The 13,227-nt window shown below is 66.3% G+C and overlaps 1 protein-coding gene across 11 annotated transcripts in view; it reads left to right on the plus strand.

The window, feature by feature from the left end:
- The window catches only part of IQSEC1 (IQ motif and Sec7 domain ArfGEF 1), a 138,825-nt gene that overhangs the window by 97,300 nt on the left and 28,298 nt on the right, over nt 1-13,227 (plus strand). For all 11 annotated transcript variants that reach the window (XM_027957838.3, XM_060402963.1, XM_042236464.2 and 8 more), the window contains exon 2: nt 11,699-11,993. In XM_027957838.3, coding sequence (XP_027813639.1) covers nt 11,699-11,993 — 295 coding nt within the window. The remainder of the gene's footprint in view (nt 1-11,698; nt 11,994-13,227) is intronic.

Raw genomic sequence — 13,227 nt, forward strand, 5'->3', positions numbered from 1 at the left:
GCCGGCTGGGACCCAGGGAGCCTGTCTGTCCGCAGGGGCCTGTGCCCCTGCTTGCTGTGAACAGGCAGGGAGGGAGCTTGACTGTGGGCAAGGGCGACAAGGTAACCTGGGTGCCTTGCCAGGGGGGCCACCCAAGGATCCTAGAGGACAGGCGTTCGGGGTCCCAGGCCCTGCCCCTGGAGGGAGGGTAGCAGTGTCCCAGGCCAGCTCCGGGCCCCAGCCGCCTGTGGGCCTCATCCTTAGCGTTTCGGAATGTGCTGAGCGGACAGTCGGGTCCATCGAGCCCCCGGTCACGGGCAGCATTGCTCGAGTAGCATCGCCGTTCATTTGTGCAGCGAGGGCCCTCTGAGCTCCCCGAGCCCTGTCCGCAGCCCTGGAGGCCTGAGCAGGGTGTGTGCACCCTACCCCCTGCCACTGGAGCCGGCTTTCCGAGGCGGAAACGCGGCAGAGCAGGCCTTCAGGCTCCGAGCCCGCAGTGCAGAGCGGGGGGCGGCGGCGGAGGCGCGGGGAGACGCCTCGGTAGCTGCAGGACCCCCTTCCCTGCCCCTCCTGCCGGGTGACCCTCACGCCCCATGCTGGCCACGCTCCGAGCGCCGGGCCCCGCTGGGCTGGACCTGACTGCGGCCTCTCGGGGCTGACCTCTGACCCTCCGGCCGTCCGGGCTATTTTGATGGGAGTGACTCAACATGGAGACGCAGGGAGGTCCGGCCCGGCTCCAGCAGGCGGGCAGACAGACCTTCTTTATGTTCTGAGTGAGACCCATGCCAGAGACGCTGGAGCCGCCCCCTCCTGGGGGCCGGAAGGGTGACTTGGAACAGGCTGGCAGGCCGGGGCAAGGGCCTGGCAGCCCAGCGGACGCGTGTTCCTCCCCTCTGGCCGTGCGCTGGAGAGAACAGGCCTGTCTGAGGAAGGGCGCGGCCCCAGCCCCCTGGAAGGGTTCCCGGCCGTCTGCAGGGCTCCTCGCCCTGGCGCCCTGTCCCGATCCATGCCCCGCGGTGGCAAAGCTGAGGCTCGGGCAGGGGGTCAGGCCCCCCACGCAGTCTCTCACCGGCTCACGTTGGGACTCCGTGGGGCAGTGACTGCCCTACGGGCCCCTGGGACCCGGGGCAACACCCCACGGCGCAGGCATCCCAGCACTGCGCTTCTCCCGGTGGGCTTGCGGCCCGTCTCGCCAGCAGCAGCTGACAAACCGGGAGGTGCTGGATGCTAGTGTAGGGAGCGGGGCTCTAAAAATAGCCTCCCACCCAGAAGAGCCCATTGTTCTGGGTCCTGTATTTTTATACGTGTACAAAAGCCGCTCCTGGAGGCCTCTGTGCCCATAATTAGTGCCAGAGCCGAAGCCCAGGAGGCGGAGCGGGGCTGGACCTCATCACCAGCAGGACAGGCCTCGGGGCAGCAGCCCCGGTCCTTGCCCAGAGGGGATGGGGCAGTCAGGCCAGCGAGCCGTGCCCACATGGAGTAGAGGGCAGTGGCTGGACAGCTGCGGGGGGGGGCCCTTCTGCTGCCCCACCCTCAGCCCCGCCCTCCTCCCCTGACCCCACCCGCCAGCATCCCCCTCCCACCAGCACCCCCATTCTTGGCCTTCCCAGCTTCTCAGTGGCCTCTGCCCCTCCCAGCGCCCCCAGGGTGTCTTCCAGGACCCGAGGACAGGCATCGGCACCTCCCTGCTCCGGCCTGTCACTGGCCCGCGGTCCAGCCACTTTCCCTTCCCCCATCACAGCCGGCACAGGCCTCTTGTCACTGAGGGTTGCTGAGGGTCGCTGCAAGGAAGGATGGAGGTGCTTTTCCAGAACACCGCTGCTGTCTACCCCGACCACCGCCCCAGCTGAACCTGGGACCCTTCCCTGGCCTTGCCCCGGTGGTGGGGTCCAGCGCCCCCTCCCCACCGAGCCTTGTGGGGTCCTGAACCCTCAGGTTCCTACAGCCCCAGGCGTAGCCCACCGGCCTTGTGCCCCTCCGCTGCTCAGCCTCAAGAAACGGGGGTCCTGAGCAGAGAAGAGCCCTCCATCACCGCCCAGGGTCCCTCCCGGGGTCCAGACAGCAGGCGCCTGCCTTCCAGGGAGCTTCCCGCCTCAGACGCTGGGGCCTGGGCTCTGCTCGCCAGCCTGCGGTGCCTGGTGTGTCTCTTTCTGTTGCTGATGCCAGCCGTCAACATAGCGTCCCCCGCGTCTCTGTTACTGTTCCCGATGCCAGCCGTCGAAGTAGCGTCCCCCGCATCTCTGGCCCTGCCTGGCTGTGTCACAGAGCTGGCTTCAGTGAACGTTCACAGACCGGCGTGGCCAGCCCGGGGGTGGAGGAGGGTTGTTGGGGGGCTCCTGGGGAAGTCAGATCTCCCAGCGGGCTCCCGGGTTTCGTGTCTACATGGTGGTCCCTGTGCAGCCCGCCGCCCGCGTCTGTGGTTTGGTGAATAAGACTTTGCGGGTCCTGAGAAAACCTCTAGTGATGATAAAACTGGTGAGCTGCTTCGATCACTCTCCTCTTTAAATGCTTTGCTTGCTTATTGCTTTTGGCCATCCCGGGTCTCGGTGGTGGTGCCCGGCTTCCATAGCGGTGGCGTTCCTTGCGAATCATGGGCGGTTGCAGCAGGACCCTGGCCGGGCCTGGGTTCTGCAGGCCGAGCTCTCGCTGTGCACACAGCCCTGGGGCGGTAAGAACCTTTCGCTGGTGTGAAACCGGGCTCAGGCCGGGGGGCGGCACCTCGGGGGGACTTGGACCGTGGCTGAGGCTCTGCGCCCTCAGCATCGGTGAAGCAGGCCCGGCCCCGGTGCCCACAGGACAGGCAGGCGGGTGTCCACCCAGGGCTGGCGGCCACCACTCAGCTCAGCGGTGGATTCCGCCCGGAAATACGTTCTCTGCTCATTTTATCGAAAAGAAGCCAGATGTCGGGATGAACGAACGTTCCTGGCACCTATTTCTAACGTAAGGAAGAAGAGGAAGACGGTGACCGCCACTCTGTGTAGACGCAACAGAGGCACACGGGCAGGACTCGGGGGTGGGCGTCCAGGGGCGGGACTCGGGGGTGGGCGTCCAGAGGCGGGGCTGCGGGGCGGTGGGCAGGGAGGGGCTGGCCGGCCTCCCCTCCCAGGCCTGTTTCCTCTGTGTCCGACCGGAGGTGCTTGGCCGGGCCATTGGGATTCTAGACAGCCCACGGGTCACAACTGGCCAGGACTCTTTGAAAGTCCAGTTTCTGGGGCCACAGTGCTGGCTGACCCTTTGAATTCTGGGGAGCTCCTGAGTCAGGCAGGAATCAGCTGCCGAATCTCCCAGGAGAGTCTGGGGACCAGCCCGGGTTGGGGGCCACTCTGCAGGTACCTCGATTGTGCCCGCTGGGCACCCTGAGGGAGGGGTGGCAGTGCCCAGCCAGAGGGTCCTTGTCCTTCTAGAGCCTGGACGTTGTGGTGGGGAGGTACAAAAGCTTCCGGCTTGCTTTTAGAAACCCTGTTTCTAGACAATTCTGTCATGTTTGCGTGGGTTTTCTGCATAGAGGTGGTAAGTTTGGGTGGGTTCCAGTCTCTGTGGCTCCGAAACCCCACCATCCCCTGGCCCAGGGCCGAGACTGTCCTCCGTAAGTCTATGCCCTCCTGGCCCGGGTCCCGCTCACAGACCTGGGGTCCGTGTGGCAGACAGCATAGCCCCCGGGAGTCTGGCCCTTCTAACACGGCTCAGAACTGCTGGGAGTGTGCATGCCTCCGGGTGCCAGATGCTGCCGTGGTGCAGACCTCTCGGCACGGGCCTTCCCACAGACAGCAGCTGGCACTGCAGAGGTGCAGCCAGGAGGGTGGCGGGGGGCTGGGGCTCCCTGAGACTCAGGTGGCCTTTGAGCAGAGAGCTGGAGGAGGCGAGGGGCGAGCCAGGTGGCCGTCTGTGAAGACCCCAGCAGAGCGGAAGCCCGTGCAAAGGCCCTGTGGTGGGAGTGCATCAGGGTGTGGGGGGCCGTCCTGCAGAGCCTTCTGGGTCACTGGGAGGACTTGGCCCTGAGCCCCGGGAGGGCAGCAAGTGGATTAGGGACCCGGTCCAAGTTGTGTCTCGACATGTCCCAGCTGCTGAATAGGGGAGGCAGGGGTGTGGTGGGCGGGGCCAGAACACAGCAATGAGGAGGGGGCCGCACGGGCCAGGCCAGCCCCGACGTGGTGGGGGGTCGCTGAGCGGTCCGATGCTGGCTCTCTCAAGGGTGGCAGGGCCTGCTTTGCTGGCGGATGACGCGCGGAGTGTGAGCAAGACGGTTGCCAAGAGCGGCCCAAGAGGGCCTGGAGCCGCTGGGAGGATGGAGTCGCTGTCGGCCGAGTCGGGGCGGCGGGCGGGGTGGGGGCCCTCATTCCAGGGGCCCACCGAGCAGCAGAGGCAGCGTACCTGGGCCGGACGCAGGCTCTTCCGGCTCCTGTCTGGTCACTGTGTATCCGCGTTAAAGCCGACTGGGGACCTGGGTGAAAGCCAGACCCTCCCGACCACCACCAAGCCCTTAGAGCAGCCTCGACTGTCCAGAAGGCTCGTCCGCGCCCTCAGCTTTGAGACACTGCTCCTCCTGGCTGAGCAGAAATCACGCTGGTGTTGGGTGGCTGTTTGGACGGCTGCGGCTCCAGCTTCCCCCAGTCCCTCAGCACTGCCTGGAGGCCCTGAGTGCTCACCGGAGGCCCTCGCTGCCTCTGCGTCCACCCATCCTGAGGTCCTTCTACCCGATCTGCCCACCAGGGAAGGTGCCCAGCATCTCCCTGAGAACAGGAGGCCCACAGTTCCTCTCCCCCGAGAGGGCCAGGGCTCAGTGTCCACTGGGGCCCATCAGTCCCTTCGGTGGCCAGCCAGGTGTCCGTCCTAAGGACCACTTACCAGCTGCGGTCCTGGCTGTGATATTTTAGGCCTCCCTGGAGGCGGGTGTGGGTGACCGACGCAGGAGCAGCCTCCCGGGTCCCCCGGGAAGCCTGCTCCGCCCCCTCCTTGCTGGCACACCAGCTCTGTGTCCCTTTACACACTGACCTCTCCCTTCAGATCCAGCCCTGTGTGTCCTTGTCCACTGGTGCTCGGGGCCAGGCTAGCCCTCAGGGAGGGGGCTGCCTCCAGGCCCAGGCACGTCTCACAGAGTCGAAAGCCTGGGAGGGTGATCTGTGCTTGAAACCTGGTTGTAGTCTGAGCTCTGTAACCTTGGGCACACCCCGAACCCAAGTCGCCCTTCTCCCATCAGCAGAGGGCGGGGGAGCCAGGCCTTCTCAATGGGGTCACGGCAGGGATTAGATACGTGAATTTAGCTTGCACTGTGGCACTCTGGGTGACTGTATGTGGGGCATGACCCACCACAAGCCCGCTCAGTCCCTGAAGACTGGTTTTCCATACCCTGCTGGAATGCCTGCACTCCCCGAGGCAGCCCCCTACCACCGCCAGGTACTGGGCGGCTGACGTTCTGCCTCCTGAAGCCACGCTGCCTTCACCCCGTCTCTGCTCCTGTGGCCCCTCGGTTGGGGACACGGCCACCAGTCCCTTCCTGCCCTCCCCTCCCCTTCAGACCCTGCCCTGGTCTGCCTGTGCCTCTCACCCAGAACCTGGTGCAGAGCAGGACTCGCCCCCTCCCCATCCTGGGCGATAGACCTCTACTAATGTGACCACAGAGCCGCAGGCGCCCCGGCGGAGGGTTGGGAGGGAAGGCTTGTGAAGGCTGCTGTTGACTCTGGCTTGAACCTCCCTTTCTGGGAATCAGAAACCCTGGACAGAGCATGGCGGAGGCATGAGGGAGCACGTGTGTCTGGGACGCTGTGTTGCTCGGGTCTGGGCACTCTGCTGGGAGTGTGGAGACGGCTCTGGCATGGACGTCTGACCACAGGCAGGCCTGCAGATGGCTCTCTCTCCGCGTGGGGCTGGCCCACTCAGAAGACAGTGGCTTTTCCAGACGATGTGACCACCACTGGCGCCACGCACCCCAGGCTGGTTTACGTCGTGACCACACACGACCCCAGGGTGCAGGGCCCTGGACCCCAGCCCTGCCCCCAGGGGCACATATTTCCTCTCTGCTGCCAGGTGGCAGGTGCGCCCGATGGGGATCTGGTCCCCTGCACCCGTGACCTAGCGACTCGGCTTCACCACCCCACGCTCCTTGTCTGCGGAAGGGACAGTGGCCCAGCGTGCCCAGGGCTGGTGGTTGGGTTACAGGCCATGTAAGTTAATCATCCAATACAGTACCCGCATACCCCGAGGCTTTACAGGGAGAGTTGCTGTGTGTGTGTGTGTGTGTGTGTGTGTGTGTGTGTGTGTGTGCGCGCGCGAGCGAGCTGTTCAAGCTCAGCGGGTGTGAGTGTGGGCTCTGATCTCGTGAGCTGCGTGTCTCGGGACGGGCCAGCCTCTCTGTGCCCGTGAGCTGTGTCAGCGGTCGCGGGCACTAAGCCCGGAGTCCGTAAACATTGTTTCTGTTCTGGCATCATCAGTGCTGGGGGCAGCAGCGGGTCCCTGCTTCTGCCCACAGCCTCCTCAGACTAGCGTTTTTCTTAAGAAAAGTCATTCATGACCTCACAGGCCATAATTAGAGACGTCCGCATGGCCGCGGGCCCCCTGCCTGACTCACTCACCAGCTGGAGTGGGGATGTGGCATCTCAGCCTTAGAGCCGGGCCCCTTCCAGGGACCGCCCCACCCCCCTGGCCCGGCAGCCCCTTCAGGAGCGTTTACAGCTCCGGCCATGGGTGGTGTCCACAGGAGGCCCGTCCAGCAGTCAGGGCGGGTGACCCTGGCACCTGCCCCTCCCGCCTCTCACTACTGGGACCTGCAGGCGGGGCCCTCTCGGTCAGAGAACTGGAGACCGCGCTTAGAAAGCCCTTTTCACGAGCCGAGGGCTTTCTGAAGGCTGCCTCCGTGTATTGACGTCAGTCCGGCAGTGCCGGGGTCCTTCTGCCCCGCCTCCGACAGGGGTCTGCCCTGCTGCGGCTTGCACGCCTCCAGGGACAGGCAGTTCAGCCACTCGAGAGCATCCTTCCTCTAGCTGGGTGACGCGGGTCTCAGATCTGTCCCCCCGGAGCCATCCCCCCTGTCCTCTGCCCATGAGCCCGACAGAGGCTTGGCCGCCGGCCTCAGGTCATCCCTGGCCCCGCGCTCCAGCCCTCGGTGGGAGGCAGCCGCGTGCCATCGTGGGTGTTGGCACGTGGCCCCAGCTGCCGTCCGTGGTGGCCCTGCGGGGGTCGGTGCTCATGGGCCTGCAGGGGCGAGTCAGGGACGGGTTGGTGCTGTCTGCCCAGGCTCACGGGAGAAGGTGGGGGCGAGCGCCCTGGCCTTTGGAACCCACTTGGAGCTTCGGACGGTCTTCCCTGTGAGCCGATACCTGTGGTGGACAGCAGGTCTGGGGCTGTTCTGGCTTCTCACTCCGCGTCACTGACTGGCTTCGCAGCCTGTATTAAATTCCCATCAGCTGGAAAGGTCCCCTCACTGTTTTTCACAAGAACTTCCATCAGGCCAGACGTTTGCCCCGCCCCCCGGCCCACCGTCTTAAGTTGCTTCCATTATGTTGGTGTGTAGTTTATGTAAATCAGTCCCTTGTTGACAGGCATTTCGATTATTTCCAGTTTCTACAGTCAGATGCAGCACAGCAGTGGATTCCTTGCATGCACCTCTGCATATTGGCCTTGCTTCCTTCGTAAGACTCTCTGGGAAAGGGAGGCCAGATCAGAAGCGTCTACCCAGAGCGCTGGCCGCAGCCCTGACTCTCCCAGGAACTCTGAACGGTCGGGGAACAGCAGGGGTGGGCGTAGGGCCCGCCCAACCCTCGATCTGCACGTGGCCCAGGGTCTGCGTGTGCTCTTAAATCCCTGTGTGCAGCCAAGGGCCGACTCTGGAGCATCCAGTCGTGGCCTACGGACAGAAGCTTCCCCGAGAGAGGGGGTTCCTGGGTGGTGGGAGGTGGAGCTCCCGCTGGGCGAGCACCATGGTGAGGAAGAGGTGTTCGGGGCTGCTGGGGGCTGGGCCAGCGGCCTGTGTCCCTGGGGCAGGCCGCCCTGGGCATCCAGAGCTGAGGGCTGGCCAGGACAGAGGGGCCTGAGTCATTACCTCCGTGGATTCAGCTCCAGCATCTGGAGGGTTGCAGTTTGATGACCAGGTCTAGCTGGTGCCCTGAAAAACAGGCCAGCGTGCTTGTCAGCACCCGGGGTTCCCCCATGAACGTGCCTTTGTGCTCACCAGGGCTCTGGCTCGGGTTAGGAAGCCCCCTGGGGGTCTAGCGTGTGCCGCTTCTCTTTGGGGTCAGGAAGGAGTGATGTTCTCTGGCTCAGGACGGTGTGTGCTCTGCTTGCTTCTGTCCGGTCGTTCACTGGAGGGCAGTGTGCCTTGCTGGTCACAGTGGTGTGGCCTGGCCACTTCTTATCAGGACGGTTCGAGGACTTGACTTTTGAGGTATGCAAAGGCCGCCACGTCACACAACTCCAGCGGACACTGTTCACATGGAGTCGCCAGGACTTGGGGACGAAGAGAGGGCATGGCGCCATGGAGTGGACGTAGGGGAGGGGCTGGCTGGTGACTTAGCTCAGGACTCCGGCTCAGCCTCTGCGAGGGGACGGGGACCATCACAGGTTAGGTGTGGGGCAGGTAGGTTGTGCATTGAGGGTGGCGCACGTCAGAAGCCCCACCCCGGGGCCGGCGGGCCTCACCGACCCTGTTGGTCGGGTGCACGTGCCGGCACTCGGGGAGCGTAGCCAGCAAAGCAGCCAAATGCCCTGTGCGCTCACAGAGCCTGGGTGCCGATGTGGGCGGCAGGCAGAACAGGGAAAGCCCGGGGAACGCGCAACGTTATACGGCGGGTCGGCGCTGCCAAAGTGCTGAGTGAGGGGTTAGGAATGCTGTGGGGAGGGAGGCGTGAGCGGTGGGGGCCTCCTCGGAAGGTGGCATTGAGCAGAGACCCCCGGGTGGTGATGGCGTGGAGCGGGCTGAGTTGTAAGACATGGGAACAGCGGTCCAGGCAGGGGAACCGCCAGTGCGAAGGCCCCGAGGCAGGGGAGTGCCTGGCGCCTTTGAGAAGGGTGGAATGTCCCTGCGGGCCAGACCCCAGTGAGGATGGAACAGCGTGGGGAGGCTGGAACACCGCCGGGAGGGGGCCATGGCGAGGCCAGGCCTGGAGGGCAGTGTCTCCACACTCCGTGTGATGGGCGGGGGACACTTGGTGTGCCCCCTCCTTTTGTTGGGATTGGTCTGGCTGCTGTGAGGAGGAGAGGCGGGGGGCTGGATGAGAATCCAGGGACCCGCCTGGACGTCCTGAGAGGCGGGCAGGTGGGTGTGTCTGGGAGGTCGGACTCACAGGTTTCTGCCACGTGTCTGTCCGTGTCGGAGACCTGGCCTCCACCCCGAGCATCTTCAGGAGCCTGCTGGGCTGAGACGGTCAGGAGCTGGGTCACGGACCGAGCAGGAACCCTGGGCTGGCCCAGGCCCACAAAGGCCCCCCGCATCCGTGGCAGATCGCAGCGCCCCTCCCACGGGGGCTCCAGCCTCCTCCAGCGGGAGTGCCGCGTGCATGTCGCGCCCGTGAGCCCGGCCGGACAGGAGGCCCATGCCCTGCACAGGGTCCGGGGGCAGCCGCCTGCCCCTCTCTCCTCAGCACCCTCTGCCTCAAACAGGCCACAGGGGGCGGGAGGAACGCCCTTCCCCCCATGCAGATCACTCAAGACCAAGTGAGTGCAGGCTGGGGAAGGGGCTGAGTCCCTTGCCCCATGAGGGTGGACGCCCTTCTTTGCCTGGGGGGTGTTGGTGCTGGGGGAGGGCCCCAGCCCCTGCCCGGCCCTGCGCAGCACCCGCCCACCGCCGCCGTGCCTTCTGCAGCCTCGGGGCTCAGGGACTAGGTAACGTCCTGGCGAGCTGAGCCCTGGCTGCTTCTCTGCGAGCTGAGCCCTGGCTGCTTCTCTGCGAGCTGAGCCCTGGCTGCTTCTCTGCGAGGACACGGTTGCATTTGCTCTCTCCCTCTTCTCGGGAGACAGAGCGGCTCTGATGGAAGGGTGTCCAGTAGGGACGCATGTGGAGTGGGTCCTGGGGTCTCATGGAGGGGGGCAGGGGGAGTCTCCCATCAGCCACGTACGGCTCAGGGGGCCCGTCGCCTGGGGCCCCCGACCTTCTGCCCCCACCCCTCCCACCGTCAGTCCAGGGCTGTCTTGGGATGCACCTGGCCTGTCCCACATGGGCCCCTGAGGTCCCCAGGAAGCTTCTGCCAGTGACCGCCGGACGGCCGGGGTGCTGGGCCTGGGGCCAGGCCTTGGGCGAGCGGGAGCCCCTGAGTCACGGCTACATCGGGGGCTGGCACCCGGGGCTCTTCCCCGGGAGAGGACCCTCATCACCCTCCACTGCTGGGCTGCAGGCTTTGCCGTAGGAAACCCACCGAGCGTCCCTGCGGGCCAGAGTGGAAGGCTGGCACTATTCTTAGATGGCCAGCCTGACAGCACGTGCCGACTTGGCAGCGGGCGGGAGAGGCGCCTTGGGCATGGGTGCCTGTGGCTGGGCCGCGCTAGCCCCTCCCCCGGGAGGCAGCCGATGGCCTCACGTTCCATGGCAGGCAGAGCTGGGCGGGTGGGCCGGGCACAGGCTGCTGACTGCATGGCTGTGAAGATGGGACCCTGGAGGAAGGACCGCCTGCAACCCATGGGGCTCTGTGCCCTTCCCTCCCCTGGGCCACTTCCTGAGGGACCGCCGCGCAGGCCCCAGGGATGCTAGGATGCCCCGAGGGGCGGGGGTGGCCGGCACTGCTGGAGAGGCTGCCCGGAGGTCCCAGAACCTCAGTTGCACGTTCGTCGCCGTCTCTGGGCTCACTTCTGGGGTCGTGAGTGCGGGGTGAGTAACCATGCCCCCCGTGCCCTCACCAGGCACTTGGAAAGTTGAGGGGTGCGCACAGGCCCGCGGACCAGGGCAGTGGGCTGGTGGGAGCCCCCCGTCCTGGGCGCTAGCCCCAACGCACCCATGCTCTAGCTGTGTGACCTCAGGCAGAGCTGGCGCCGTGCGGGTGCCAGTCTGTCCTCCCAGAGATGGAGTGAGCAGTTGGTCCTCGCAGACTGGCTTTAACAGTTCGAGGAGACGCTCTGTGTCCGCTTCCAGGTCGGTGGTCGCCAGCAGCGCAGATGGGGCGGCAGCTTCAGCACTTGCTCCCCCGAGGCTCACGGGCGCGGTGCTGAGAGCTGGGTGCAGGGTGGCCGTGTGTGTGTGTCCTGATCTTGGATCAGGCCCCCGTGACCTCATTTTACCTCCATCACGTCCTCAAAGCCTATTTCCAGATACACACTCTGAGCAGTTAGGGCTTGGAGCTTGCGGGTGTTGGTGGGGAGGGACACGCTCAGCCCATAACAGCACCCCCACAGTGCCTGACCCCGCAGGCATGCAGCGAGGAGTCACTCTGTTCATTGTTGGTCAAAAGGGAAAAAAAGGACTTAATCCTGGCAGTGGAGTGAAGGAGTGAGGAGGTGGGACCCGCCGGCTGTCAGTGGGCGTCCCGGGCACAGCCTGCTCTGTGGGGGCCCGTCGTGGGGGTCGGTGGAAGGGGAGCAGGTCCGTCAGGGCAGGGTGTCGGTTGTAGGGGGCAGGGGTGTGTGTGTGGGGGTGCGGTACAGCCAAAGCAGGGCCTCTGCGAGGGGAGGGGAGCCTTAGGGAGGCATGAAGCAGGGGTGGCCGTGGGCCCCGGGGGTCCACCCAGGGGAGGGTGGGGTGTGGGCCAGACACCTGCCTGTGCGGTCTCCCCCTCACCTCCGGTCTGTGCTCTCTCCGCAGCGTTGAGGGCGAGGCCCCCAGCAGCGAGCCTGGCACGTCGCTGGACAGCCCCTCCGCCTACCACCAGGGGCCCTTGGCGCCCGGCTCGGGCCTGAGCCCGGAGCCCTACGAGCACGCGCCGGGCGGCGCCTATGGGCTGTACGCGGGGCCGCCTGGGCAGCAGCAGCGCGCGCGCAGGCCCCGGCTGCAGCACTCGACGTCCGTCCTGCGCAAGCAGGCCGAGGAGGAGGCCATCAAGCGCTCGCGGTCCCTCTCCGAGAGCTATGAGCTCTCCTCCGACCTGCAGGACAAGCAGGTGGGCGCTGGCCACGCGGGGCGGGGGCGAGGCGGGGCAGGGGCGGGGCAGGAGGGGCGGGGTGGGGCGGGGCGGGGGCAGGAGGGGCGGGGTGGGGCGGGGCGGGGGCAGGAGGGGCGGGGCGGGGGCAGGAGGGGCGGGGGCGGGGGCAGGGGGGCGGGGGGGCGGGGCGGGGCGGGGCAGGAGGGGCGGGGCGGGGCAGGAGGGGCGGGGCGGGGCAGGAGGGGCGGGGCGGGGCGGGGCAGGAGGGGCGGGGTAGGGGCGGGGCAGGAGGGGCGGGGCGGGGCGGGGCGGGGCGGGGGCGGGGCCCACCCTGAGCACTCAAGGCTGGGCGCCAGGCAGGGGTTGGTCTCCAGGATGGAGGACTCCGCCTCACCCCGGGCCCTCGTGGTCTCCTCCCGACTCCAGGAGGAACCGGAGGGAGCGAGCGGACGCGGGATGTTCTGTCCGACCTCGGCCTCTGCCCACTTCCTGCTCCCCCCGCGGCGGGGCTCCGGGCCGTGCTGTCCGCCAGCGCACAGGTTGCACACGGTGGTGGCCACTGAGGTCCCGGGGTCCAGGAGAGGCCTGGACCTTCCGGGGTCTGCAGGAGGGGGAGGGGAGGTCAGTCCACAACAGAAACAGCACGTCCTCTGGGCAGCAGGGAGGCCAGGCCGCTCGTCCCACCCGTCGGTTTGCAGTCCCGTGTGTTCTGGGGGGACGTTGTCTCCTTCCAGGCTGTGCCTCCTCCCCAGGGACTTGGCCCAGAGCCCCCCACGGGGTCGGCACCCGTGTACACAGCAAGGGGCGTGCCTGGCCTGCCCACTTGGCCTCCTGGCCCCGCCACCCGCTGGCGTTTGGCCGTGTGGTCAGGTCTGCAGCAGGGGCCTCTGTTCCTCTTCTCAGCTGCACCCAGATCTAAAGTAGATCAGAACAGTTTATAGCAACAGACTATAGCAGGACCGTGGAAACAGAAGAGAGAAGGGTTAGGCAGAGGCCGTGGAGGTAATAATGAGCCTCTCCTGGCCTTAACGTGACCACAGCTGTCCGGCTTTCCCCTCGCACGTTAGCCCAGTGCCTGCCGTACGGCAGACCCCGTGCCGGTCACTGGGAAGTCACCGGGGAACGGGGTGTGGCCACAGCCCTCGGGTGGACGCCGTGGTCCAGGACAGGTTAGCCATGCAGAGCAGGGGTGATTGAACCCCAAGAATGAAGGAAGGGGAGGTGGGCTGGGTGCCTGTGGGAGGAGGCGGCC

This window comes from Ovis aries, chromosome 19 (genome assembly GCF_016772045.2).
Source record: "Ovis aries strain OAR_USU_Benz2616 breed Rambouillet chromosome 19, ARS-UI_Ramb_v3.0, whole genome shotgun sequence".
Lineage (NCBI taxonomy): Eukaryota > Metazoa > Chordata > Mammalia > Artiodactyla > Bovidae > Ovis > Ovis aries.